This window comes from Myiozetetes cayanensis, unplaced genomic scaffold (assembly GCF_022539395.1).
Source record: "Myiozetetes cayanensis isolate MyiCay16 unplaced genomic scaffold, myiCay2020 scf1, whole genome shotgun sequence".
NCBI classification, from domain to species: Eukaryota; Metazoa; Chordata; class Aves; order Passeriformes; family Tyrannidae; genus Myiozetetes; species Myiozetetes cayanensis.
The window spans coordinates 145,962,960-145,987,931 of NW_026086604.1; the positions used below are offsets into that span (position 1 = coordinate 145,962,960).

Below are 24,972 nucleotides of genomic sequence, written 5' to 3' on the forward strand. Positions count from 1 at the left end.
TACTGCAGTTAAAAATACAAATCACTGCAAGACTAGAGAAGAGTAAGGACTTTCAAAGTAAGCACTTAAAACATTAGCAGGTCCAGCGAAGCAGTAATGCTTCAAGTAATGCTTCATGTCTTCTGCCCCCTCACCCCCCAAAATGTCCTTTGTTGGTTTATTTGGGTTTCTTTTTCTAAAAATGGGCCCATTGCTCATTGAGTTACTGACAAAGTCATCTCAAAAGGAAAATTATAATCAGAAACTATTCCAAGAGAGTCTTAGTTGTACACTACATAAAAAGAAAATGCCCTATCCTTGTCTCAGGAATCAGGGAAACCAGGAATGGTATTTCAGATGCATTAGTTCACTTGATTCCCTTCACCTCAAAAACATCCAATAAAAAGCAAAGAAACAACAAATGTTTTATTAATGAAGACAGCATCTACAAAATTGCATAATCATTCACAGTAGTTTGGAATACATAACAAATACATGGCACCAAAAAGAAATAATTAGACAAGGTGATAGAAAACATGAGGGAGAAATTTCTAAAAATAATAAAAAAAAAAGGTAACAGCAAAGAAAAAGGGAAAAAAACCCAAACCAAACAAACCCAACTCAACCCAACTCAAAAATCCAAAACCAAAAAACCCCAGGTAAACTTGCAACTTCTCTGTCCATAGAATAAAACATACAAACCCCTCAAATTTCAAATTCCTCTGGATTATCTCTTTTTAAACTGTACTATCTTCCTACCCTATGAGACCAGTAACACGTCATCAAACAATCCCATCCTCAAAAGTCATTTATCTGAAAGCCACTTTTTACTCACAGGTGCAAAGAGGCAAAAAGTCAAAGGAAAAACATTCAGAGATTCATTCTTCCTTTTTTTTTTTTTTTTTTTTTTTTTTTTGATTCAGCTAAACCAGGGTAAATGAAAAGTCCAAGTTAAATAGGTTTGGCACATTAAAAAAATTAGCAGTGAACTGACTTTTCCCCTAGGTTTGATGCGATATTCACCACTCAACAAGTTCTTTAAGTCACTCTATTCATCTTTTCCAGCCCAGCAGCCTCAATCCTGCCACCCAGAAATGGCCCCCAAGACTTCAGGAGCCCTTCTGGAGTCAAGGGGACCGTTTGCAGTGTGCCATCCTTCACGTGCAAAGGGTGTTTCTGAAGGAAACATGTGAATGACTCCTTCCTTCTCCCCTCTCTGGAGAGGTGAGGGGGTGGAATTTGCTGCTGGCCCACGTTCAGTGCAAAGGTACCAACGTGTGACAGCCACCCACTGGCCCAGCAAAGTGTGCAGAGCCCAAAGACCCCGTTCCCTGCCAGCCCCTTGGCAGTGGGTCATCTAATCCCTAGAGCCAGGACACAGCGTGTGGCAGGCTACGTCATGGACAAGGAATACTCCCTGTGTTCTCCTTCCCAACAGAGCAGCAAATCTATCACATAGTCACCTTGCCATTTACTGGGAAGTGTTTTTCCAGGAAAGAAAGCTTCCACGCAGGTGAATTGCTTAAAATTATTGAAGTTACTTAAGGAAGTCTATGAGCTTCTGCTCTGTGTAAAGAATAGATGTGTGAGGGGTGTTTAGGTTTTTTTATTACTATTTATTTTAGAGCAGAGATGGCTAATAGTCATGCAAGGAACTGGTAGTTTTTGCATTCTGAGATAGAAAGCAGTTCCAGGAACTGGACAAACAGGCAGAATAAAGGTTATTATCACCACTGAGAGAACATACATAGGCACAGTTGCTCATTGTACTTATATTTCCATAGAAATTAAACAAAAATAACAGCAGTCCCTACAGTTATGCAAGGAGTCTCCCTCGGATCCAGAGGAGAAATCACAATGGAGTTAAACGTAGGCACCTCCAGCAGGACAAGATTATTTTTTGCTCCCTGATTGACTGGGAATGTTTCTCCTTTGGATTAGCTAAATTCTATAGGGACAAATATACTATTCAGTAGTTTACACATAAATGAGGAGGCATAACAGAATTGTTTCCTTCTCACTGCCTACAGTTCTGAGCTATGTCAAAACTATTATGTGAAGATGGGCTTATACATGGCAGCATTTTTAAAGACCATATTTAGGAACTGGGACAGGTTTAATTTTCCTTGTACACTTAACATTTTTTCAAGCATAAAAAGAGGTGGACAGGCCACACCATGAACAATGGATCCTGTAAGGCACTAGCACAAATATTTAATGAGATTGGAGGTGACCATGATAAAGCACAACTTTAAGAAGAAACCATTTAATTTTGGGGATGCTAAGTTATTTAAAGAGATAAACTGGATCAGCTTGAAATATTTGTGCTGAATCTGAGTGATTTACACTTAGGGTGTGATAAAGCAAAGTTTCAAATGAGCAGAATCTAGAGGTGTGGTGACAATTCTTTGTGACAGCAGCAGGGGACTGGGTAGCTTTCATCCCTATAACTTATTGGCAGTGATTTTTGGATTACTTATTTTGTTGGTCTTTATTTCTGAACATGGAAACTGCTAACACTTTCCCTTTTCACCAGTCCTGTGGCAAAGCAAGAAGTGACAAAAAGAAATTTTACCTCAGGGTGGTTTTAGGGTCAACAAGAAAACCTCGAAGCAATGTGGTCAGCAAAAGCATTTTGTGCTTAGCTGCAACAAAAGCCAAGGTCTTTTCTTTTCCTTTCTTTTTACCCTTGTAAAATAAAATCGCCAAAAAAAAGTTTTTCTAAAGGTAAACCTCTAAATCTTTAGTTCAACTCTTCAATAAACAGCCTGACCTTTCTCAAGGGCTCACCTCCTCCCCCTCCCTCCCCTCAAGTAGTTTTCACTCCTGCCAATCTAGCAGTGCTCAGCATTTCTAGTTTCCCAAAAAAGAAAACAGGAGTGTTACCAAGAGGAAATTCAGGAAAGGTTTTATCTGCGAGAGGGAGACCCTGGGTGGCTCCAGCCTTGGCCTCATGGCCTATCCCAAAGCCATGCCACAGGTTGTCCCACTCTGCTCCTAGACTGATGGGAAGCTCTGGTGAGCAGGTGCCCCAGGAAGAGCAAAGCAATAGGGACCACCAGCTAACAGCCAGCTGCCCATTTGCAAACCACCACGTCCTCAGTCCTGCACCCATTTCTCTTCCACTTCAGAACAACTGGAAACTCAGGTTAAACTAAAACCTCATGTTTTCCTTGCACTGTTACAGGAAGGGCTCCATTTGGCTTTCGTAGGCAAGAGGGGATGCTGTCATGAGTGTTTCTTAACCATCAAGAGGTTTTTAACAACAGTAAGTGATATCCTATTTAACCTCATCAGATGCCATGAATAAATTGAGCTCCAGGTAACAGCTCATTAACTAAATCCAATTCTATTGAAGCATATCAATACCTTGTGAAGGGAGACGTTATTCTAACCTCCTAACTAAGAAACACCAAGACACTACAGAGCAGTACAAAGCCACAAATAAATACTGCAGAAATGTGCAGAAACTTCTGGTTGTATTGTGCCCTGACGTCACTTACATAATGTACAGACCTCCTCTAAATAAGGCAAAAGCCCAAAATCCCACCCAGCAATCAGCACATGTATAAAACCATACCATTTTTCAACTCCCTCAGTCTCTGGTCAAGCCAAAAAGAACCAGAACTTAAGCACAGTCTCCAGGTCTGCTCATGTCTTATTTACACTGGGGTTAAGTCTGATGAAATCAACAGCTGGACCACTTGAATAAAGCTGGTAGGAGAACAGGACAGCTCTGACTGAGTCCTCTGCAGGATATACTGGAGAATTCCAGGACAGTGACTAGAACTTAACCATGGATTTCTTGTGACAAGCTCCCAGCACCCCTTGCACTTGAACACCCGTCACTCTTCACGTCGAGCTGATGACTGCCTGACCCAGGGCTGCCTTTGTGAAGAGTGTTTGCAGACCACACTTCCATGTTGCACTACCTTGCTCTTCATGTGACCTCTGTGGCCCCTCTGTCTTGAGCACTGCAGTGAACCCCCTGTTCTGCCAAGGGCAGCTCCTGAGAATGCTGCCACCACTCCTTGCACGTGCTCTTCTGTGCCAAGGGAACATCAGAGGGTGTGCAGACATGCACGGGTTCCCTGCAGAGGGTAGGTTGTCCCTCCTCTGGTTCAGGCTGTGCACTTGAAGCCCCTGGTGACTCGCAGGACCACTTTGATGCAGAAGACTTCATGAGCAGATGCCACTCTGAATGGACTGTGCCACCCACGGCCAGCAAAGCTGCTGACAGGTCAGACTGCCCCTGCTGACAGCACTGATGGGCCTGAGCACCATCCACTGAGATGATATGGAATTTCTCCTGTTTCACCAGCTGCATTTAGGGATTAGGGGGAGGAGGTGGAAAGTGCAAGCACACTTGGTTTCTCGTGGAAACACACTCACATCCACCTGTGCCAGGCAGCCGGGGCCATCTGAAGAGCCAGTTTCAAACGTTTGTTTGGCTCAGTTGCTCTTCTGCAGCCAAGTGTCAGGACACCATTCACGTGAGTCACCAGCCTGAAGAGTGGGATAGCCTGCTGCAGCCACCTCTCTTGTGGGAGAGGGCAGAAGCTGCACAGATGCTTTCATGTCAGCTGAGCTCCCACCCGCAGCCACTCCTGTGGGCAAATGGCCCCTGGCTGGGACAGGGGGTAGCAGCTGCAATGACACAAGGTTGTGCATTGTGGTGCCAGACACTTTGCCTGGGGTAAACTCTTCAGGTTGAATATTGCTAAAACTGGTCAGGCTAAAATGCTTAAAAGTGGCTGGTGACTGTTAGTGCTTTCCCTGAGAAACCTTAGGAGGACCCACTTCGAAATCATTTGTTACAGCTATGGTCTACTTAAGGGTAGCAGGTTGGAAAGTTAAAACCAGAGATGGTCAGTTCTTCTTCAATGTTTACTCTGCCTTTTAAATAAGAAGTGCTCTTCTGAGCTTTCCCCAAACCAGAATTCAGCAATCTCCCCACTTAGCAGCAATAAGACTAATACTACTGAGCATCACAGAGTGACCTAAACAAATGCATCCTCAAAAACTCATGCTGTAAATCATATTTTTTCAGCTCCATCAACCCAGATATTGTGTTTGCATGAGTGAATCCACACTTACACCTCAGGAAGCTGCAAGCAGGGCTTAACCCATATTACAGTGATGCCTTTTCATGGACTGGACCTTTGTTTCTTGTTCATGAAAGATACAACAGATAGCCCAAGTGGGCTTTTTTTCACCATAGGCTTACTCTCATCCAAAATAAATAAAAGCAGAAGGGTCAGTGGGGTTAATGAGGTAACTGCAATTTCACCCTGCAACATCTTTGTTTTACTTCCCCAAACATATCAAGAAAGTATAAAAAGAAGCCAGACCTGCTAATAGAGAACAAACTCGAACTTCAGATTTTACCATGAAAAAGGTGAAAACAATCAAACACAAAGCCCAGAAACATGTTGATTTATCTCCAGGCACGCTGAGGTGTTGGATTTGCTATTTCTTTTTTGCCTGTGCCACAGCTGAGGCTGCACGTTTGTGCCCAGCACTTATGATTCCTGTAGTGAATACATCTGTACAGCAGTGGGCTTCTTGCCAATTAGCTTTTAACTCCAGCTCACATATTCTGGATAGATTAGATACCAAACCTGTTCTGCAGAAGACACAACATCCTTCACATTGCAACACTGAATGAGCATCTGTTACTATAGTGCCTGGGTGTTATTTCCTAGATGTCCAGGGCACTGCCAAGTGAGCTCACCCACCTGGGCCATTCAATTTCCAACATTTTTTTTTTTTTCCAAAGGCAGGAAGCTGACAAATGAAAATAAATACCAACAGAGCTTAAAGCCTCCCTGTCACCTCAGGAACCAATCCTCTAAAATACCGATATTTTCTGTGAAAGGTTGAGTGCTCTCATGCTTTGCTCAAGTTTTTTCTGACAGCTGGGACAGCCTCAGCAGCCTGCAGAGCTGCTTTCCTTACAGAGACAAGGGGGACACCCTCTATTCATCTACTGAGGTCTTTTGACTTTGGTTCAGATTTTTATTTTTTTTCAAACAGATGCACAAACTTTCTTCCTCAATTCCACAAATACACAGCAGGTTGGTTTTTTTTTTTTTGCACCAAGCTAAATCCAATAAAACTTCCTTATCTACGAAGAGTGTTTCTGCTGCTCAGCTCTCTAGAGACCTGTCTCAGGACTGGTTGTCCACAGAGAATAAAAGTGGGATTACCACAGTCCTAAATGAACTAAGGTGTGAACATCCAAAAAAGCAGCAACAGCCTCAAAACTGTCAACAAAATAGATAATTCTCACACCAACCAGTTTCCCACGCGCAGCACGGCCCCTCCTCTCATGTGTGAGAGTCTATTTGCAGGACTACAGGGAATGCCCAGATAGGTGAGGAAAAAAACATCACTCCTAAGCTTGAAAGAAAAGAAGCTGCTTGGCTCTAAAGAAAAAAGCTACTTCCCAATTTACTGATAATCTGACACCATGGCTGGGATCCATCTCACTCACCTTTCTCTTCAGGAGATACCTTGTCTAATACATGTTATAATCACATTTGCTTTTTTTTTCCCCAGCAATGTAACCTGTTTTTGGCACCTTGTTACTCTGAGTGGTCTTTATCTCACCTGACTTAAGGCATGTGGCTAAAGTCAACAGAACGAGGCACTTCCAGGGAGAGAGATTATTCTGATCCATTTTTGTTCACTAAGATGGAATAAGTCTTGCACACACTGACTATGGTAGAGACCTCCACTGCTTTAAAGACTTCTGAGAGTGATGAGCCTCAATGTGGATTACATAAAAGAGATAAAATCCCACCATCTCAAACTAGAAACCTGTCCAAATTACTCCGCTTGTGTTGTAGCTATTTCTAAAAAAAAAGATCTCATGGTTTTTAAAGTGAATTAATTCTTGGGTCTCCTGATGGCACCAGTCTTTCTAATTGTATTCACAGTTTTATTAAATGCTTTGCAGCAGTAGTGCTTCATAACAAGAATCCTGGCACTCTCAAAAAAGCCTGAAGCCTGTTGCTCGTATTTCCTGGGTGTTATTTGAAATGGATGCTAAATCCTTCTGGGAACAACCTTTGGACTGTAGAAAAAGCCCTCCACAACTGGCCCGACAGGTGACCAGAGGTCAGATGCAAACAGAGAGTAACCAGTGAGAAAAAATGCAGTCTCAAGATGGTAAGACTCCCATCCAATCATTTAAAAAACATAATCTTCTATCCACCATGTCAGGTATTCAAAAGTCAAAAGAAACCAATTTTATAAGTGTGCCTTCAAGCAAAGAAAATTCATGTCAAGCCCAAGATTTAGGTATTTGCCTCCAGCCAGCTCTGAAGAGTAAGTCTCACCAGAAGGTATGAACCTCTCTGATATGGCACTAGATACACATTACTATGTGTCTTCCCACTTGTCTTCCCACCCTGCCTGGAATGGTGGGCCTGGGTTTCTCTCCATATTGTGTAAATATATTACAGCAAACTCCAACAACATTTAGAAGGAAACAAGAGCGTGAATCATATACAAAAGTCAGAAAGTACTCACCAGGTCGCCTGTCCCAGGCTTTTCCATAATAACTGGGGGGAGCAGTAACCCTGCAGGAGAAGTAGGGTCTGGGTTGAGTGCCCCGATGCCTCCTCCTATCAGGGAAACCACACCATTGCAATCCACTGAGCTGTTCCTTTTGCCCGTCTGGGTGTAGTTGGGAGTGGCAGGGTGAGAACTATGGCTCACTTGACTTTGCACGCTCGGACGCCTCCCAGATCTTGGAATTAAGAGAGAGCCCCGGTGGCTTTCATTTTCCCCAGCGATGCTGATCTCATCATCGGCAAAATCTGTTTCGGAGCAAGTGTCTCTGCCACGGAGTCGGAAACTGAATACGCTTCCGTGGCTGGTTCTGCGCTTCACCAAGTTTGCGCTGGGACCATAACTAATGCCAAGGAGAGTCTAGAAACCCCCAGAAAGGAAAAAGGGGAAAGAGAAACAACATTTTGCAACACGTTTTCAGGAGCGAGGAAGTTCTGGGGAGAGCAGTAAGTCCCACTTTAAATCAAATGCTTCAGAGAAAGACTTAATTACACGTGTTCAGCCTCCGCAAAGTTAGGAGGTTGAACAATCATTCCTAACCATCAGGTATTTCTCTAATACTTGACAGTTAAAGAGGTACTGATATAGGAAGGGTCAAGGTGGCATTCAGCTCATGGAGTGATACTTCCTTTGCATCTACTCCCCCCAAAATGATAAGTGCCAAAGGACCTGGGAAGGCATCACAAGGAGTGGAAGACAGGAGCAGGGAAGGGGATCCAGCTCCAATCTACTGCATTATCACACATCTTCATAACAGCTAGGGAAGGAACAGTGTAGTGGGAGAAGAAGAGATAAAGAAATAGGGCTGGAAATGAACTGCAGGGAAAATGAGAAGAAGAGGGAAGAAGAAGAAGCAGAATACGACGGAAGAAGGTGATAAAAGGAAAAAAAAAAAAACAACAACTAAACAAACCAAGGGCAAGAAGAGGGATATGATTTATTAGTTTGTAAAATTATTATCTCAATGCACATGGTTGCTTAAGGGATAGGTAACCTCAGTACACAGCAGTCTCCCTCACTCAAATATCAGCCTTGATGATCCACTCTGACGTCAGTTAGTGAGACTGCAACTCTGCCAGAGCACCAGCAAGATGTAGCCAAGGACTAAACACACCTAAAATCTGGCAGAGTAAAAAGGATGTTCAGAAAATGTGTAAGGAATTCAAGTCTATCCCCTTCTCGCTTATCTGAAGAGGAAATTATCCGAGTAAGAGAATTTAGGCAGAACATATTTTTGATTTTATGGCCTGTACAGAATTTTCAGCTTCTTCAGAACTTTCCCATGAGCCAAGTACATAGGAAGAGATGTCAGATCACCACAGCACCCAGAAACCAGACAAACCAAATGAAGCCTGATTTAATTTTGTGCTGTAGCTCACACCACTGAGTTACATAATGATGCTATTTAGTGACACTGGTACAAGTAGGAGTACAAAACCCAGGCCCTTTCTAACTAAAAACAACCCATTTGGACTGCTACCAAATTTTAACTGGTCAAAAATCCATGCCTGGGTTTCGATGGCACAGTTGTTGAGACTGATTTCTGATGGCAACACACTTCCAGCTGCTCAGATAGCATCTGAATGATGACTCAGCCTTATTCCCTCCAACCATGCCAGACACAGCCTTGCAGAGAAGATTTACTATAAGCTTTGAAATGTGTCTCCCATGTTTCTCATGCATATGACATCCAGGGGGGAAAAGTGAAAACAAGAAAATATTAATCTAAGAAATAAACTGGCAATGCAAAGCTCCAATCCATGGCCATTCTGGCACGTGGTGTCTCGAAACCCCATTCAGAATGAAGCTAAAAGTGAAGCTCTAGCTTTAACAAATGTGTAATTGGTTACGCGACCTCTCGACCAATGAGACAATATCAGAAAATGTTAGGTTAAAAAAATGCATGTCATTAACAGAAATCCAGCTCTGGGTAAATTTTGTGAGCTGGGGAGTCATTGATTGGTCACATTTGCTTACATCAATTACATGTTTTCTATGAGCTTTTTATGGCTGCCAAGTATCCCTAAATTCACTGACAAAAAAAATATGAAAAGACTTAGCCTATTACATGGCTATTCAAAAAACAAAACAAACCCATTTAAACTTTGCCCTCAGTCAAACAAAGACAAATTATCTGGAGCTATTTATGATCATTTGATACATACAGCATGTTCAGATTCATATTCATGCATGTCAGGAACATTTACATAAAACCCTATTTAACAACAGTCTCACTGTTATTCTTCCCTGCAATAGAAAGTAGAAACAAGTGCCACAAAGTTTTGACTTGAAGGCAACTAGCAAAGGAATATAAAAATGTTAATAACGTCTTTGTGTAGCATTTAAAAAGCCCTCAGAGACAACTTTCCTCCTTTTCTTCTCTCCTCTTTTCTTTTTAAGCTTTGTAGGTTTCTTCTAAGAATTTTTCCTCTCTAGTAGGGATAGGATAGATATAATATGATGAATGAAATTAAACTGAGAAAATAAACCAGACTGTGGGCAATCTTGAAGCCAAAAAAAAAAAAAAAAAAAAAAAATTGAAAAACTAGGTTTGTAAAAATGTTTAATGGGCATTTTTAATTAATTTTGAAAATAAAGTGGCAATACATTTCCTTCCACTGTTCTAACACAGCCCATCTGTAGTATCTGCTGTGTTAATATCAGTCATGATATCAAATACCTGATTCTTCTGAAAGTTTCAGCTTTAACTCCCTGTTCAGAGTCTGGCCTGTCCAGCAAAGTGTGGAACAAATGATGTTTCAGACCATGGCTTACCATCCTTCTCTGACCATCGTCGTAATCACAGTTGGGATTCTTCTGGTCTTCCACATACTCATCTGCCCCCAAAGATTTCTTTTTCTTTCGCTTATTTCTTTTTTCTTTCCCACTTTTGGGTGACATTTCCAATGAACTAAGTGACATTGAATCAATTCCTTTAGCAGCGAGTGCCTAAATCAGAAGATGGCAGAAGGCATAAAAATTAATATTTAAGGATTTCAGTGAGAAACTACTACTTACACTCCTCAACAATTTATTTTAAATTTTCAGGTTGCATAGGAGATACATTAAAAGTTTCAGGAGATTATTAACTTTATCTCACGTGGCTGGATCCAGTCTTTATCTGTTTCTTACCTCTACATTTAGCCACTGGAAAATAAACAACAAGTGAGACAGGTTCCTAGTAAAAATGCACACGTGCAGGTCTGTCTCCTGGATCCTGTGGTGGAGCATTAGGAGTGGATGCACAAAATAATGGTTATGTAGAGCTCACACATGGGACCCTTTGACACTCCACGAAGGAACAGCCTGTGTGCACACATGTGCAGGTTTACAACGTGCACACATCTCTGGAGTAACATTTCTGGTGCCAGGCAAAAAAAAAAAAACACCCTCAAGCTGGGGAACCTCTGATTAAAGTCCCCTGGGACTTCAGCCCCTTGAAGCGAGAGGGCTGGGCAGGAGGGCGGCCAAGCTGGGATTTTTTCCCCCCCCTCGCTATCACAGAGGGATGCCTGGAACAGCCAGGCAATTCAGCTGGCACGTTTCTGTAAACACTTATCCCGGGCAGCAGCACAGGCAGCTGCGATCAGAGATGCAAAGAGAAAACCACGGGCTCAAGCGGAGATAAGGTGGACTTCGCTTTGCCGTGTGCTCCCGCGCTGTGCCGGCTGTCGGGGGGCATCGCTGCAGGAGGAGGGCGATAACAAAGCTACCAACCCTGCAGAAGCCGAGAGAGAGAGCCTGAGCGCACAAAGACACAGCCTTGGGAGCAAAGGAGCATCCAGGGGGAAGGATCGATAGGAGCAGGGAGGAAGCCACAGCTCACACCAACGTGCTGGGTCCCCGTCCCGGGCGCAGGCGGGAGGAGCTGGGAGGGGTGGGGGGGGATGCTCTGAGCACAAAGCACCGGGTCAGGTTTGGAGGTGCTGGAGGAATCAGTGGTAGCCACATCAGTGGCCTGGAGACAAGCCCATTTGCAAAGCCCCCAGCTGAAATACCTAAAGACAGTGAATTGTTAAAAAAAAGCCTCTCCAGGTTGCCCAGAACAGGAGAAACGGATGAATCCTCAGTGCTATTGTCTGTAAGCCACTAGAATCAAACAGGCAATCATCTCTCCGCTGCAAAATACTCCCTTCCTCCCACAGGCATCAGTCCAAGGAAAGTGAAGGCACTTAACAGCCGTGTAAAGAATCAATCATGTATTTCAAGGAGTAGCGGTAGCTCTATCAAGCTGAGAGCACAACAAAACTTAATTCCTGTGGGAAATATCTTTCATAAGCAAGGCTGCTTAGAGCAGAGAGGAGGAGGGCTCAGACACTGGTCTAGGTTGTTTTTTAGGTGTGTTTTTTTTTGTGTGTGTGTTTGGTTTTTTTGTTGTTTGTTTTGTTTTGGGGTTTTTTTTGGGGGGGTTGGTGTTTTTTTTGTTTGTTTGTTTTGTTTTGGGTTTTTTTGTTTGAGTCAATTTAATTGCTATGCTGAAGTGCTTTCTCTTCATAAAGATTCAGCAAGTCTTTTGGTGTTAAGCTCAGATTTAGGAATGTGTTAGACCAATTGTATAAATTGACTGATAGTCCCCAAGCAGGTCTATGAATTATATTTCTGCTCTCTTTATACTGCACAGCGTAGAAGCTGGACTGAAGAGTTTTATTTTTTTCCTTTCTCATTGCTGTCATATTTTGTTGATGCAGAAAATATTGCTGGTTGTGCTACTAAGCATGCTGTACTCATACTGCAAAATAAGCTAATTTTCTGTTTCTTAGCATTTTTTTACCTATTGGTTAGGTGGAGCTGTTCTGCGCTGTGCACCTCTCTCAGTTATTAGAAAAAGGATTTGGACTAAATTGTTCCTCAGGGAGTGGAGGATCACAGAATCATAGTACTGTTTGGGTTGGAAGGGACCTTAGAGATCATCTTGTTCAACACCCCTAGCACAGGCAGGGGCAGCTTCCACTAGACCAGTTTACTCACTGCTCCATCCAGCCTGCCCTTGAGGACGTCCCTGTGTCCTGCCTATCCATCCTTTCTGGTTGGGTTCCTGTGGTTGGACCATGCCCTGTCCCTCAGGCACTACAACCAATAACCCACTGTAACAGCTCAAAGAGCAGGAAAGGTGTGTGGGACCAGACATGTCTGGCAAGGACCTCTTCTTCAAAATATTTAATTTGAGATGCCAAGAGTTGATTTGCCATATTTACTAGACTTCATTAGCAAACATGGTAGATCCAAGTCACTCTACTCCTAAATTTCCTTTCCATAAAATTAGGAAAATATTGCAGGAGTATTACAAACACAAGTGAGTATTTTTGAAGCTGATGGAGCCTGAGCAGTGACAAGAGGCACTGAAGAACCTCTGAGGATGTTAGTCACTTCCTCTTCGAAGCAGGCTCTGACTGCCTAAGTTGGGAAGTCTGCTCGAGGTGGCCTAAGGCAACAGAACAAATGATGAGAAAGCAAAGAGATGCTCTTGAGTCATGCACTGTCCACCCTTTGTGCTGAACAGGGTACAGGAAAAATGAGAAATGTCTGGCTGAAGAAAAGGCTATATTATAAAGCATATAAACAAATGGGAACAATTCAGGTTTTCAGGAGCAACCTTTCTTTTGCCACATTTCGACTTTCAGGGCTTAATGTTCCTTTTTTTGTGTACATACAGGTTTAGCTGAAATCAAAGCCTTCAAAAGGAAATTCTTAAATACCTTTAATTATAGTTGGGGCTACCAAAGTTGACTGTTATGAGGAAGAGCTCAGCTGGAGTCAAAACACATGAAAATTTGTATAAAATAAGTATGAGTTGGAGCTCAGTTTGCTCCCTTAGGTTATGGCAGAGAGTTACTCTGTTCAAAGTGCCCCTACATGGACTAAATTGCATTTACCTATTACTTAAACTATCAAAGAGGATATTTAAAAGGACTTAAATGATGCATAAGCCTCTAGTAGCACATTGTCAAGAGAGAACTGCATTTTCTATTTTCTTTCTGAGGATTTAAATGGGCTTTGGATTAGGCCCTGAAACCATATGTACTCAAAAGAAAATTATGTATATTAGTTTATATTGTGTATCAAGGATTTATTTCTCTGTGCTACAGTGCTACGTGTTATTTCAGACTGAATTTCTTATTGTCTTCTGGTTCACAGCACCTAAAATGTTCTCTTCCACTGTTTAATAAAGGCTTTCTACCCTTCACAAACCACATGAAAATTAAGTAGTGTTATTAAGGCTATAAGGCTACATCCACCATTTGGCCTCCCTGACTTGTTTAAACGTACGACATAAACATTAAATCCATACCCCTTGCATAATTTTCAAAGCTGAACCTCAAGGTCTGCCTGTTTACTTTCTCAGGAATGAAACTGTAGGTGACTCAAAGAGGTTATCCTACCTCTTTATTTTCATTATCAAACAATTGGCAGGTTGAATGAGTCAGGAAATTAAGTTGTGCTAAAGTGGTGGTGGAAGAAAGTTCATCTGGTGCTGTGGCTGAGCTACCAAAATAGCTGGTTTATGCTCAAATGCCCAGGTAGTTTTACCATTATTAAAACATCTTACGTGCCACACAACATAAATTTCTCTGCCAGCATATATAGTGTGGTTAAATCAGTACAACTCTGGATATGTAAACCCTAAATGACCCCAGTCCTAACAGCGAGAACCCTCATTTTTCTTTCATAAAAAACAGTAATAATTCTGTCCAGTACAATAAACATTAAGCTGCTTTCAAGCAAACTCTTACTTTGGTTATCAGGTAAATGTAAAATAAAGAGAACTTGAATCTCGAGTTACCATCTGTTCAAGTTACCCAAGGCTAATCATGTCACGTAGTTCACTGACCTCCTGCTCTTTCTTTAACATCTCCATGGCTTCCCGAAACTTTCTTTCCTTCTCTTCTGTTTCAGCAATAGTGGCTTGGTTCTGCTCTTCATATGCCATGGCCACAACAGCCAGAATCAGGTTGACCAGATAAAATGAACCCAGAAAGATGACCAGCATAAAAAAAAGCATGTAGATCTTCCCAGCAGATCTGAGAGTCTGTAAGCGCAGAAGTAAAATAATTAATCACTTGTTTACAATGTTCTTTAAAAGAAAAAAATGCTTTCTTAAAAGACAAAATATTATCTTTTTAATAACTTTTTTAAAAAATGCTTATATTTACAATATAATTGAATCTAGTCTTTTTTAATAGCTCAAGCAGAAACCCTTTGATGAGAAATGACAACCACGTCCAAGGAAATAATCTTCTCGCTGATAAATATTTATACCTTGGTCAAAAATTATGTGCCTTGCAGTGAAATAATTTCTAAAAGAAGAATGCTTCCCTCCTTTGCCAAACATCTCTGCTGGTTTCCTTTTAGAATAGATAATCTTACAATCAGCTGCAGTGAAAAATTGCCCCCCACAGCTCAATCTGTTTTTGTCCAGTGCACAGAAACCATGGGATTCATGTTGTATCTCTTCAGATGCCCACAGTCTGGGTTCTTTGCAGTTAGTGGGGAGAAAAACATATTTTTAGGGTGCAACTCATCTGAACACTATTTAGACATCTGCCTCAGGACAAGAGGAACCAAACCTTGGGTTCCATTGATTGTATTCCCTGGTTCTTCACCATATTGATTGGAATAACTGGAGTTTAGGGGAACAGGCCAAGCTTATATGTAACAGATGTGTAACAGATATGTTCCATGGTCAGTGACTTGATATTTACTGATAGAAAACACTGTGTGATTTTATAAGGTCAAATAATAAAAGGGAGAGATGTTCATCCTTATTTGCCCTGACAGTTTCTGTCTCCCAGAGTTGTACACACAGCTCTGTGTCAAGCGAATACGGTTGTTTAAAGAATCTTCATTTTAATTGTTTTACATTTCCCTGAAGTGAAATTGTATAACTGGCTGTATGTGAAGCTGAAGGCCCCAAAATCTTCAACTATGTCTACCTCAGTACCTTTGGAGTAGTTCTGTCAGCACCATCTCTTGATTTCTTTATGATCATTTTCCAGTTTGGGCGATTTTGAGATGCGGCAGTAAATCTTCAGTGGTTTCATGGACAGAGTATGTCATTCAGTGCCAAACTAGGATATTCAGTTCTTCAGAGCTGGCATACATTCCAGGAAACGTGTGCTAAAATGAGCATTTACTCGCAGACCACCTTGCAACGTGACCCTAGGTTGACTCTGACCCTATTTGTGCCCCTGTCTGTCAGGTGTCCATGATGAAGAGCTTGCAGCAGGGAGAACTGACGTGTACCAGGCAGCCTTGCCATTTGCTGAATTTGTGTTCATTACTGTGCCTTGCAAAACCAGTTATGCCAAGTACACAGGTGCTCCTCTAGCCCTTTTTTTGAGCTGGATTCAAAAGATTAGTTTGTGTTACACCATCCATCAAAAAATCATCAAGTGATGATGTGGTGATCTTTCTCAAGCAGTGAACTTCATTTATACTCAGGAGAATTAGTCATTCAAAGTGTCTTTCTCTCAGTACCACTTCTCCCCAATTTCCCCAAATAAGCAGTCTAATGTCGTTTGATATCATCACTCTTAAGAAAACAAGTCAACTGTAACAATTGATGGTTCTTCTCCAAAACACACACTCAGAGCACAGTTTACTTAATAACCAGCAATTGTGTCTTGTCTTTAATTATTAGATATGTCACCATAAAAGATGGTGTGTTTATTTATAATTTTTAACAGTAATAAATTAACACCATACCTGTTGGTAAAGACGCTCCCAACAATCTTGAGTCATAAGACGGAACAAAGAGAGAAAGGCCCAGCCAAAAGTGTCAAAGCTTGTGTAACCATGGTCAGGATTTTCCCCAGCCTTCAGACATATATACCCCTCAGGGCATGTGCTGCAAAACATGAAATACAATCTATGAAATACGTCTTAGATGGCTTCAACATGGAGAAGCTGATTTCCAGGCAAACATACAGTGTGCTCTTTGTTAAGAGCACAGATCACAGGTGGTAAATTCCTTCACTGGATAAAAATACAGGAAACAGGTATTTCGATGCTACTTCTCAATACCAAAGATCTTTGCCAGTCTTATTTTTCCTTTGAAAGGATAAACTGGAAAATATTAACCACAGCATAACCTGCAATGGCAAATGAGCATCTAGCACTTCACATATTTGGCATAGAATGGAATTAGTACCTAAGCAGGACTTAAGTGTTTAACTATGGTTTCTCTTGGCACTTACTTCTAATTAAGAATCACATAATTGGTGTCTCCTGTTACAGTTGTGGGTAATACTGGGATGGTGAACTGCTTTTCTGGTTATGTAGTCTGACACAGGCTGGAAACACCAGCATGTGCTATCTGAGCACCTTCCCGATTGCTTACTGTGTCTGACCTTACACTCACCCCCCTGCAAGGATTAAATCTTTAATCTAAGAAACCCAGCCCTTTTGTTCCACTCACCGCTGCAGTCTGGGGTCATGACATTTTTTCTATTTCTGCCAGCAAAAAGCTTTCCTTGTGTGTCTTGCAGATTACTGTATTAAATTGCATGAAGATAGCATGAATTTCACTGGCTCTCATTAACCTTAGAGGCTCTTTACAAGTAATTTTCTAGCCCCATATGCCAGAAGAGATAAAGACTGCTCTCAGTGATGCTGTGTAAGTACTGAACTGCATCACCAAGTGAAACACAAGGTAGGAGAGACCCCAGGTCAGTGTGCCATTCTCTCCCCCAGAACCGTGAAACACAATTAGTCAGAAACCCCACACCTCTTGCATATCACAAGCTGTTCTCCAGAGACAAAATATGATCCCTCAGAAACTGAAGACATGGAGTAGTATGCAAAGGATTACTTCTGTATCCTAGGAAGCGTTTATTGGATCAAGGATGTTGCCAGCATACTGGGGCCCTGTGGTATTTGGGAATTTGTTAGGTGGGCAGCATCTAACTATCTGGAGAAGCAGATCTCAGCAGAACTTACAGGATGGTCTGCTTATCCTTCAGATAGAAGTGAAATCTGGTGAAATCTGGTGAAAATTCCAGCTGACACAAATAGGGATGGCTGGAACAAGAGGGATTGTGAAAGCACTTTGTCAGAGAGCAGAGACACCGAGAGGCACCAACTTCCAGGCAGAGCCATGAGACCAGAGCAATACCCTCTGTCCTGGCATGTAGGGAGCTTGATGTTCTGGCTGTCAGATGGAGGAATCAAGGTTTTCTAAACTGCCTTCATGTAGGGTGATTATGGTGATATCCAACCACCTTATACATGTCACCAGTCATGTAGAGTGTGTCCAATATGTACAGCTTTTAGCTTTATTTTCTCCTGGCAAAGCTCCCTAGAGCTTCTCAATAACTGGTATTTTTTACCAAAGCAGAATATTGCCACAATTTGAAATGCAGAGCAGCAATACAAATAATGCAAAGTAATTTTTAAAATGCCACCAAAAAAAAAAAAAGACCCCTGAGAAAACAAAGTGTGTCTTCTCAGTGTGATAATCAATGTTCTTTTTCTTTAAAATATATAAATTTGATCCTTATATAATTTAAAATTTTTACAGCACAGGATAGCAACCTTGTATTACATGTTGAGATGAGAATACATTGCTATAGATTCTGAAGTTACACAAATCTTTGGTGTCTGCCACAAATATTAGACATTCAACAATACTTTAATAATCTTAATATCAGTAGTCAAGCACAAATTTTAAAGTAAATCTGCTTTGAACACTGATAAAGGGAGTGCTGAAGCACTGCAAAATGTGTCAGATCCTTGTTTACAATAGTTTTCAGAATAAGCAATAAAAAATGAACAGCTGATGTTTAGTGAATGAAATGTAACACACAAGTGAGAGTATAATAAGTGATTCTGTCACCTTAGGACAGAGCCAAGTTAGCTTATCTCAGTTGAGAATTTAGATAATAACAGTTGTATCTCACACAGAAAGCAAAAGAGAGCCAATTCTAATTTTTTCCCTGCCAGTCTGGAAATGCTTCCTTCTAGATCTTTCCTACTTTGACTACCTATTGTTTCCCAATAAAAGCCACATTTGAATAAAAATTACAGTAACATTACTAAGTTAGAAGATAATAAAACGCAGAAATGTCAGCTTTTTCTGCATAAAATATGCAGATGCACACTGAATCTCTCTTGTACACCCATGTCCTTTTTTGAGGCAGCCTTTTCACTAAATCTCCTCTCTCCCAAAGGCAGCATCTGCTGTCACTCTCTGCCGTAGACACATGAGATTTCTGCCTCTGATCTGCTGCTGCAAACAGCCTTCATTGCCCATGACGTGCTGCTCACACTGTTCAAGAGCTCTGGGAAATGGATTCTCTGGGCTCTCTGGAAGGAAACCCTTCCCGCTTGTTCTGCGCTAAGACATCGTGTCGATACAGGACATGAAAATTTTTGTAAGGCTCATTCTCTTTGCCATGGGAAAAGGACTGCACTCACAGATTGTGCTTGGCTGGAAGCTCAGTGACCACGTCCAGAGGTGGACAGCCCTTTCTTTAGTCTCCCACAAAAGGCCAATCCCAAGTGGCTCCACTGAACTGGTCTCATCACTCATATTTTAATGTTATTATTAATGGCTAAAACACCTGAGTACAGCTGTGAGAAACTTGATGGTGGTTACTTTACTGGTGAACCTAAACTTAGCCAGGGTAGTCATTTGGAACTCAGGCTTCATCTAGCAGAAGTTGCCTAAAATCTTAGTCAAAATGGAAATTTTTCTATTAATATTAATGAGAGAGAGAATTTCTTCTAAATTTCTTCACCATTTTGAACAGTAAAGTCTGAAGGAAAGTGGATATTAGGAACACTGCAGTTGTATTTTCACAGGAATCTCTTGGTGCAGATCAGAGGCTACAAAGTCACTCTTGGGTTCACTGCCAATGTTGCTTTTTAGGGAAACTGTTTTGATGCAGGAGAACATTCAAACAACTGCTCAAAGCACTTTAGCACAACTGTTTGGAAAGCCCTAGGACATGGAGATACCACCCTTCTGACTGTGAAAGTGAACACTGGTAGCTCAGATTAATATTTTCTGCTTATAATACAATTAGTATTTTTTCATTCTGCCTTTACATGTCTTAAAAAAACCTTTTCCACTCACAGTAGATTGCTGGTGTGCAAAGATCTGTCCGACTCCACAGTGAGCGTACACGTGTCATGGTTTAACCCCACATGGTGACTAAACCCCACAGAGCTGCTCACCCAACCCTGCCCCAGCGGGATGGGGGAGAAAATTGGAAGAGTAACAGTGAGAAATCTCGTGGGCTGACATAAAGACAGTTTAATGGGACAGAAAAGGAACAAAATAATAAAGATGGTAATAATAATATCAATAATGAGAGTAATGAAATAATTAGAATATACAAGTGATGCACAATCACCTTTTGCTGATCAATGCCCAGCTAATGCCCAAGCAGTGCTCCCCTGGCTGGTTTTCCTCACAGTTTATAAATTGAGCACGACTTCTTATGGTATGGAATATTCCTCTGCCCAGTTGGGGTCAGCTATCCTGGCTGTGTCCCCTCCCAGCTTCTTGTGCCCCCCCAGCCTCCTTACTGGCAGAGCATGAGAAGCTGAAAAGTCTTTCACCTAGTAGAAACACTACTTAGCAACAACTGAAAACATCAGTGTGTTATCAACATCATTCTCATCCTAAATCCAAAACACAGCACTGTACCAGCTACTAGGGAGAAAATTAACTCTATCCCAGCTGAATCCAGGACAAAACGCTTCTCTAATATTATGTTCGGTTTTAAGAGCATTCAGATGAGGAGCTGCAGCACAAAAAGCATGAACCCCAGCTCAAAAATGCTGTTAATGGTAGTTTACATCCTTCTTACAGCAACTGGGCACTTGAGACAGAATATCCCAGTTGTCAACTCCTCGTTCTTGCTCACCCTCTTTCATAGCCAACAGAAGCGATAACCCACAGGGTATGGGAACGTGTTAAAAACACTGAGAGGAAAACAAAATACTGCTTCCCAGAAAAACACTACAGAAATTTAAGTGTAAGACTCTCACATGAGAATATTATTCTGCAACTGACACCATTTCCTCTGAGGATTTTTTAAGGAGTCTTAGATTTTACTGAACTATCTTCGATGTAGAATATTAAGCCTATCCCTTTGGATTTTTTAGCAAACTCCTTAGTTTCTTTTACCTCAGGGAAGCATTTCAGAGGATTGTACTCTCCTCTGATGCACAGGGATGGGCAGCAACAACAAGCCACAGAAATATACCATCCTCCACAGGAGCGTCACAGGATGCTGTTCAATTGATCACAATAAAATTAGTGTCATTGATTCAGAAAAGTTAAAAGCAGCAGTCTACCTACCTATCCATCAGGCTGTAATCACCATTGTAAGCTGGCATTGGTACAGGAAATTAAAGGACATAAGAAACAGCTTTGGTTTAAATAACACAGGCTGGGAATGCCAGAGAGTTGTAGCTGAGGGGCATAATTACAAAATGCGCTGTCTCAAGAGTTTAATCTAGGCAAGCCAAGCAACCTGCTGATCCAGGCTGTAGTGGCCAACAGGGTTAGGCAATAAAAGAAGATTCGTAAAGCAACAGTGCACTGGATTGTAACATTCAAATCCTGAAAATACAGGGAGGGTTGTCCATGTGCGACCAGGACTCAGCATCAAACGGCTGCTCATGTCAGCTACGACCTCTGTGAGGGGAAGGCTGCACTGTCCTTGGGTTTAGGTTATGAAGGGACACTGTGGCTTGCTACACCAAATTGTTCACTAAAGAAGCAGTAATGGGAGATAAAGCACATATACCATAGATACAGTAAAAATTAGAAAAAACCAAACCCGTATTTTGGTAAGGGCCCCTTAGTGTTTGTGCTTAGGTCACAGATTAAGAATGCAGAAATCAAGCTGAAAAACTTACAGCTGATGCCTTTGACACAGGGCTAATTCCAGGGGAATGGACATGATGGTTGGAAATGGAAACCTCATTCTGGGGTTTCAAAGCTCAGCAGGCTTTGAAGGACAGACAATGCCTGTGTCCTCCATGATGTGCACATTCAGGTCTTCCTCAACCTGCCTCTTCCTGCTAAAGTCCCCAGGCCACAAAAGAGGGGCTTACATTTCCCTTAGGCCATAGACCTGAGTATTTTTCTCTGCATTTTCCATATTTTCTCCCTTCCCTTGGCTTTGAGGGAGGAGAGCAGCAGCCAAACCAGGAGTGCATTCTATGCAGTGGCTGTGGGGAACAGACAAACATCCTTGGACTGGGCATTTGCTTCTACCTGGCAAGATGAAACTACCCATTCTGAAACAGGACAATATTTATGAAAATGAATGTTGTAAGATGAACTGGGAATGTAGGAGAAAGGGTCCAAAAGGCAGCAGCACCCCAGCCAAAGCCATTGCTGTCAGTGGATGCTTGGTGTGCCTGAAAGTCACAGGTTGCTCTCCTTACCCTACTCTTTTAATTTTTTTTTTTCTATATTAAAGACTAATCATGGTTAGAGAATCTGAATTACAATTCCCCACTAATTACCATCTAAAAGCCAAAATCTGACTTTCAGTGGCATGGATAGGTCTGACTAGGAGCCCCCAGCAGCTCTCACTCCAAGCATCTAAAGGCCAGAGAGAATTTGAAGGGCATTTTTAAAAGGGAAGGGGTGCCAATTGTCTGGAATGACGGAAGTGCAAGAAAATTCAACTAAGTGCTGCAGGGGGGGGGAAAAAAAAGGGATGATGAAGAAGAGAAGAAAAGCTCAGAATAAAGAGCAACATCAACCAGCAGTTGAAGCTGGAAGAGAAAAGAGAAGGAGGTGCCCGTGAGCAGGCTTGCTCACAGGCTCAGAGCACCCACTGACCTGTGCATGCTGCTGACTTGTGTCCAGGATAAGTTTCAGACTCCCCCACTGGCTACTTGCTCATGCAGATGGAAAACCAGAGGTTCCAGCCTGTGACATCAGAGCCCTCCATGCAGGCACGCAGGCAGTGAGAGGAAGAACTCCCTCTGCTGCAATGTGGCTTTTTTGGACCTCATGCTGCAGCAAGGCAAACAAGCTCTCATTTCTTCTGACTCAACCCAGTGGCCAGACACCGGATCTTCTGTGTAACCCGTCAAACAAAATGTAGGGCAGTAATTTATGATCATAAACATAATAGTAGATTACTGCTTAATGAAGACTGTAGCCTCTAGTAAGTCTGCTTTTCTCATGTGGCTGATGAGCTTATTACAGCTTTGACTAAGAGGTAATATTACCCCTTCTTAAGAATTGAGTGGATTTGGATTTAATCCCTACTGCGGCTGTTTGTCCAGAGACATGATCTTCCAAATACACCACTGATCCCTAAGAGTGGGGACTGTTATTATTGTGCCTAAGCCTGTATAGTACTTCAAGGTACGTTCATGGCCCCTGCAGCACCTTTGAGGTGTTATAATTGCTTTCAGTTTGTTTACATACTCAAGTGAGAGGCTTTCTCACCATGGGCAAACCTTCCTCATTCTGCTGCTGCTGTAAAACCAATACAGAGTAGATGGAAAAGTTTGTGTGATTCACATCAGGATCCAGTTAAATTCATTTAAGGTGTGCTGTATAGCCTGAAGGTTTGAAATCAATTCGCTAACGTTGCTTGATAACCTGGAGTGTAATTATGCTTTTAGCTCTAGCAGTTACTCACTAAATTCTTTCCAAAATACCCTTGTTTTGGTGACATCTGAAGAGGACGCATTTGGAAATGGTGTGCCCTTTCTCACTCAAGCAACCTTTACAGCCTCTCCCATCTGTCAGCCAGCTGTACCCCAATCAGACTGCATTTGGTGAGGGTTGTGACCATGCCAGTCCCACCAGGAGCTCGCCAAAAATCCCAATATCCCATTTTCCTGTGATGGATCCATTCATGCAGCAAGTTAAACACTGGCAGACCTTCCTGACAAAGTCGGCTAGTCTCAAGACAACTTGCAACCAGAAGTTTCTCCTGACCTTACCCATTCTTGTTGCACCCCAGGAGTGTATATATGCAACTAAAAAACCTGAGCACCATCTTTACCCCACTCTGAAACACCAAATTTCCAAGCCAAGGGGGCTCTTCTCACCCTAATTGTCGAGTACCTAACAATACACACCTGAATCTGGGGCCTTCTCATATCAAGAAAAGAAGTAATAACAACAACAACAGTAAAAATAATACAGATTTAAGTTCAGAAAACTCAGAGCTGCAAGGCTCCTGATTGCCAGCAGCAGGATAACAGAATCAACTGGGTGCACTATTCCCTGGTGCAGCTCCCTAGTTTCCAGAGCAGTTGGGGTTGGATTGCTGGATGTTGTTTGACATGTTCTGGTGGATACACACATTCTGTCTGCCTGCCAAGGTCTGGGTGAGAGCTGCAGTAGCAGTGGTGGAGGTATTTGGTAGCAGTGCTGCTCCCTCAGTACGGTGCATGTTTCTTCTCTACCCTCGAGGGTGATAAGCCTTTGCAAGGGACTTTAAATCACTGCATGGAGGATGTATAAAGGCAAAGGAATGTTACTACAGCTCAGAGAGGTCAAAGTGCTGCATCACTGTGCGAGTATGCTGACAGTGACGTGACGTGGAGAACCTACCACAGAAACACTGCTTTTGGTACTCAGGGACACTAAGAAAACAGGCATCTGATGCAGTTTTATGTGCTGGTGTTATTACCTTAGTAAAATGCCACAACACAAAAGAAAACGTTCTTTTTTTCAGATAACATCTTAGAGTTAGGACTGACACAAAAACTTTGAGGAGCACTGCACCACATGGTCATTCCTTCATCCCTTCTATGGAATAAGCTCAGTGACAGAATTTACCAAATCACAAAGAATCTTGCCCCACAGTGTACATTATTTTAATGTATCCTGTTAAGAAAAATCAAGGTCATAGTGAGAATAAAGGTAGCTAAAGTTTCTATAGCAACAGTTACTAGGATGCAGTTGCCAAAGGTGCTTTCTTGTTGTTCCTGAAGTAGCTTTACTGCCTGCTTTTCCTTCCTGTTCACTAGTCTTTTTGGTAATATCAGTACAGACATGATGCAAATGTGCTTTCATTGTCAGTATGATCTTGTAGACTATTCCTGCCCATGAGCTGAATACACAGGACATATCATGTGTAAGGGAAGAAAAAAAAATTTAAGCAGTCTGACCTTGAGATCCAAAGGGGAGACAACAGATTTAAAACATGTACACTTTTCTGAAAATCCAGCTCCATGTTGTAGTTCCAAGTGAAAAAAGTGAAAAGAACAAATTTAAGTTTCTCTTTTGTGTCTGCTTGTTTACTTTTTACATTGACAGCATCTTGTCTCTTTCTCATAATGGACAAATTTCCTTGCTGTTTCTATTGCTCACCCGAACCTTCAGGCAGAAGGGGAAATAAAAACAGCAGTCTAAGCACACCAGAAAAACCTCCCTGTGAAATTACAACAGGATAAAAGTGGAAATGCTTTAGAGCTGAAATG

General features: G+C 41.9%; 1 protein-coding gene across 7 annotated transcripts in view; it reads right to left on the reverse strand.

Annotated features, from left to right (window-relative positions):
- The window catches only part of LOC126642037 (sodium channel protein type 5 subunit alpha-like), a 214,699-nt gene that overhangs the window by 105,195 nt on the left and 84,532 nt on the right, over positions 1 to 24,972 (reverse strand). For 6 of the 7 annotated variants that reach the window (XM_050319342.1, XM_050319334.1, XM_050319325.1 and 3 more), the window contains exons 9-12: positions 16,261 to 16,402; positions 14,387 to 14,584; positions 10,333 to 10,506; positions 7,516 to 7,917 (exon numbers count right to left, since the gene is read on the reverse strand). In XM_050319342.1, coding sequence (XP_050175299.1) covers positions 7,516 to 7,917; positions 10,333 to 10,506; positions 14,387 to 14,584; positions 16,261 to 16,402 — 916 coding nt within the window. The remainder of the gene's footprint in view (positions 1 to 7,515; positions 7,918 to 10,332; positions 10,507 to 14,386; positions 14,585 to 16,260; positions 16,403 to 24,972) is intronic. The other variant, XM_050319351.1, reaches the window with a different exon arrangement.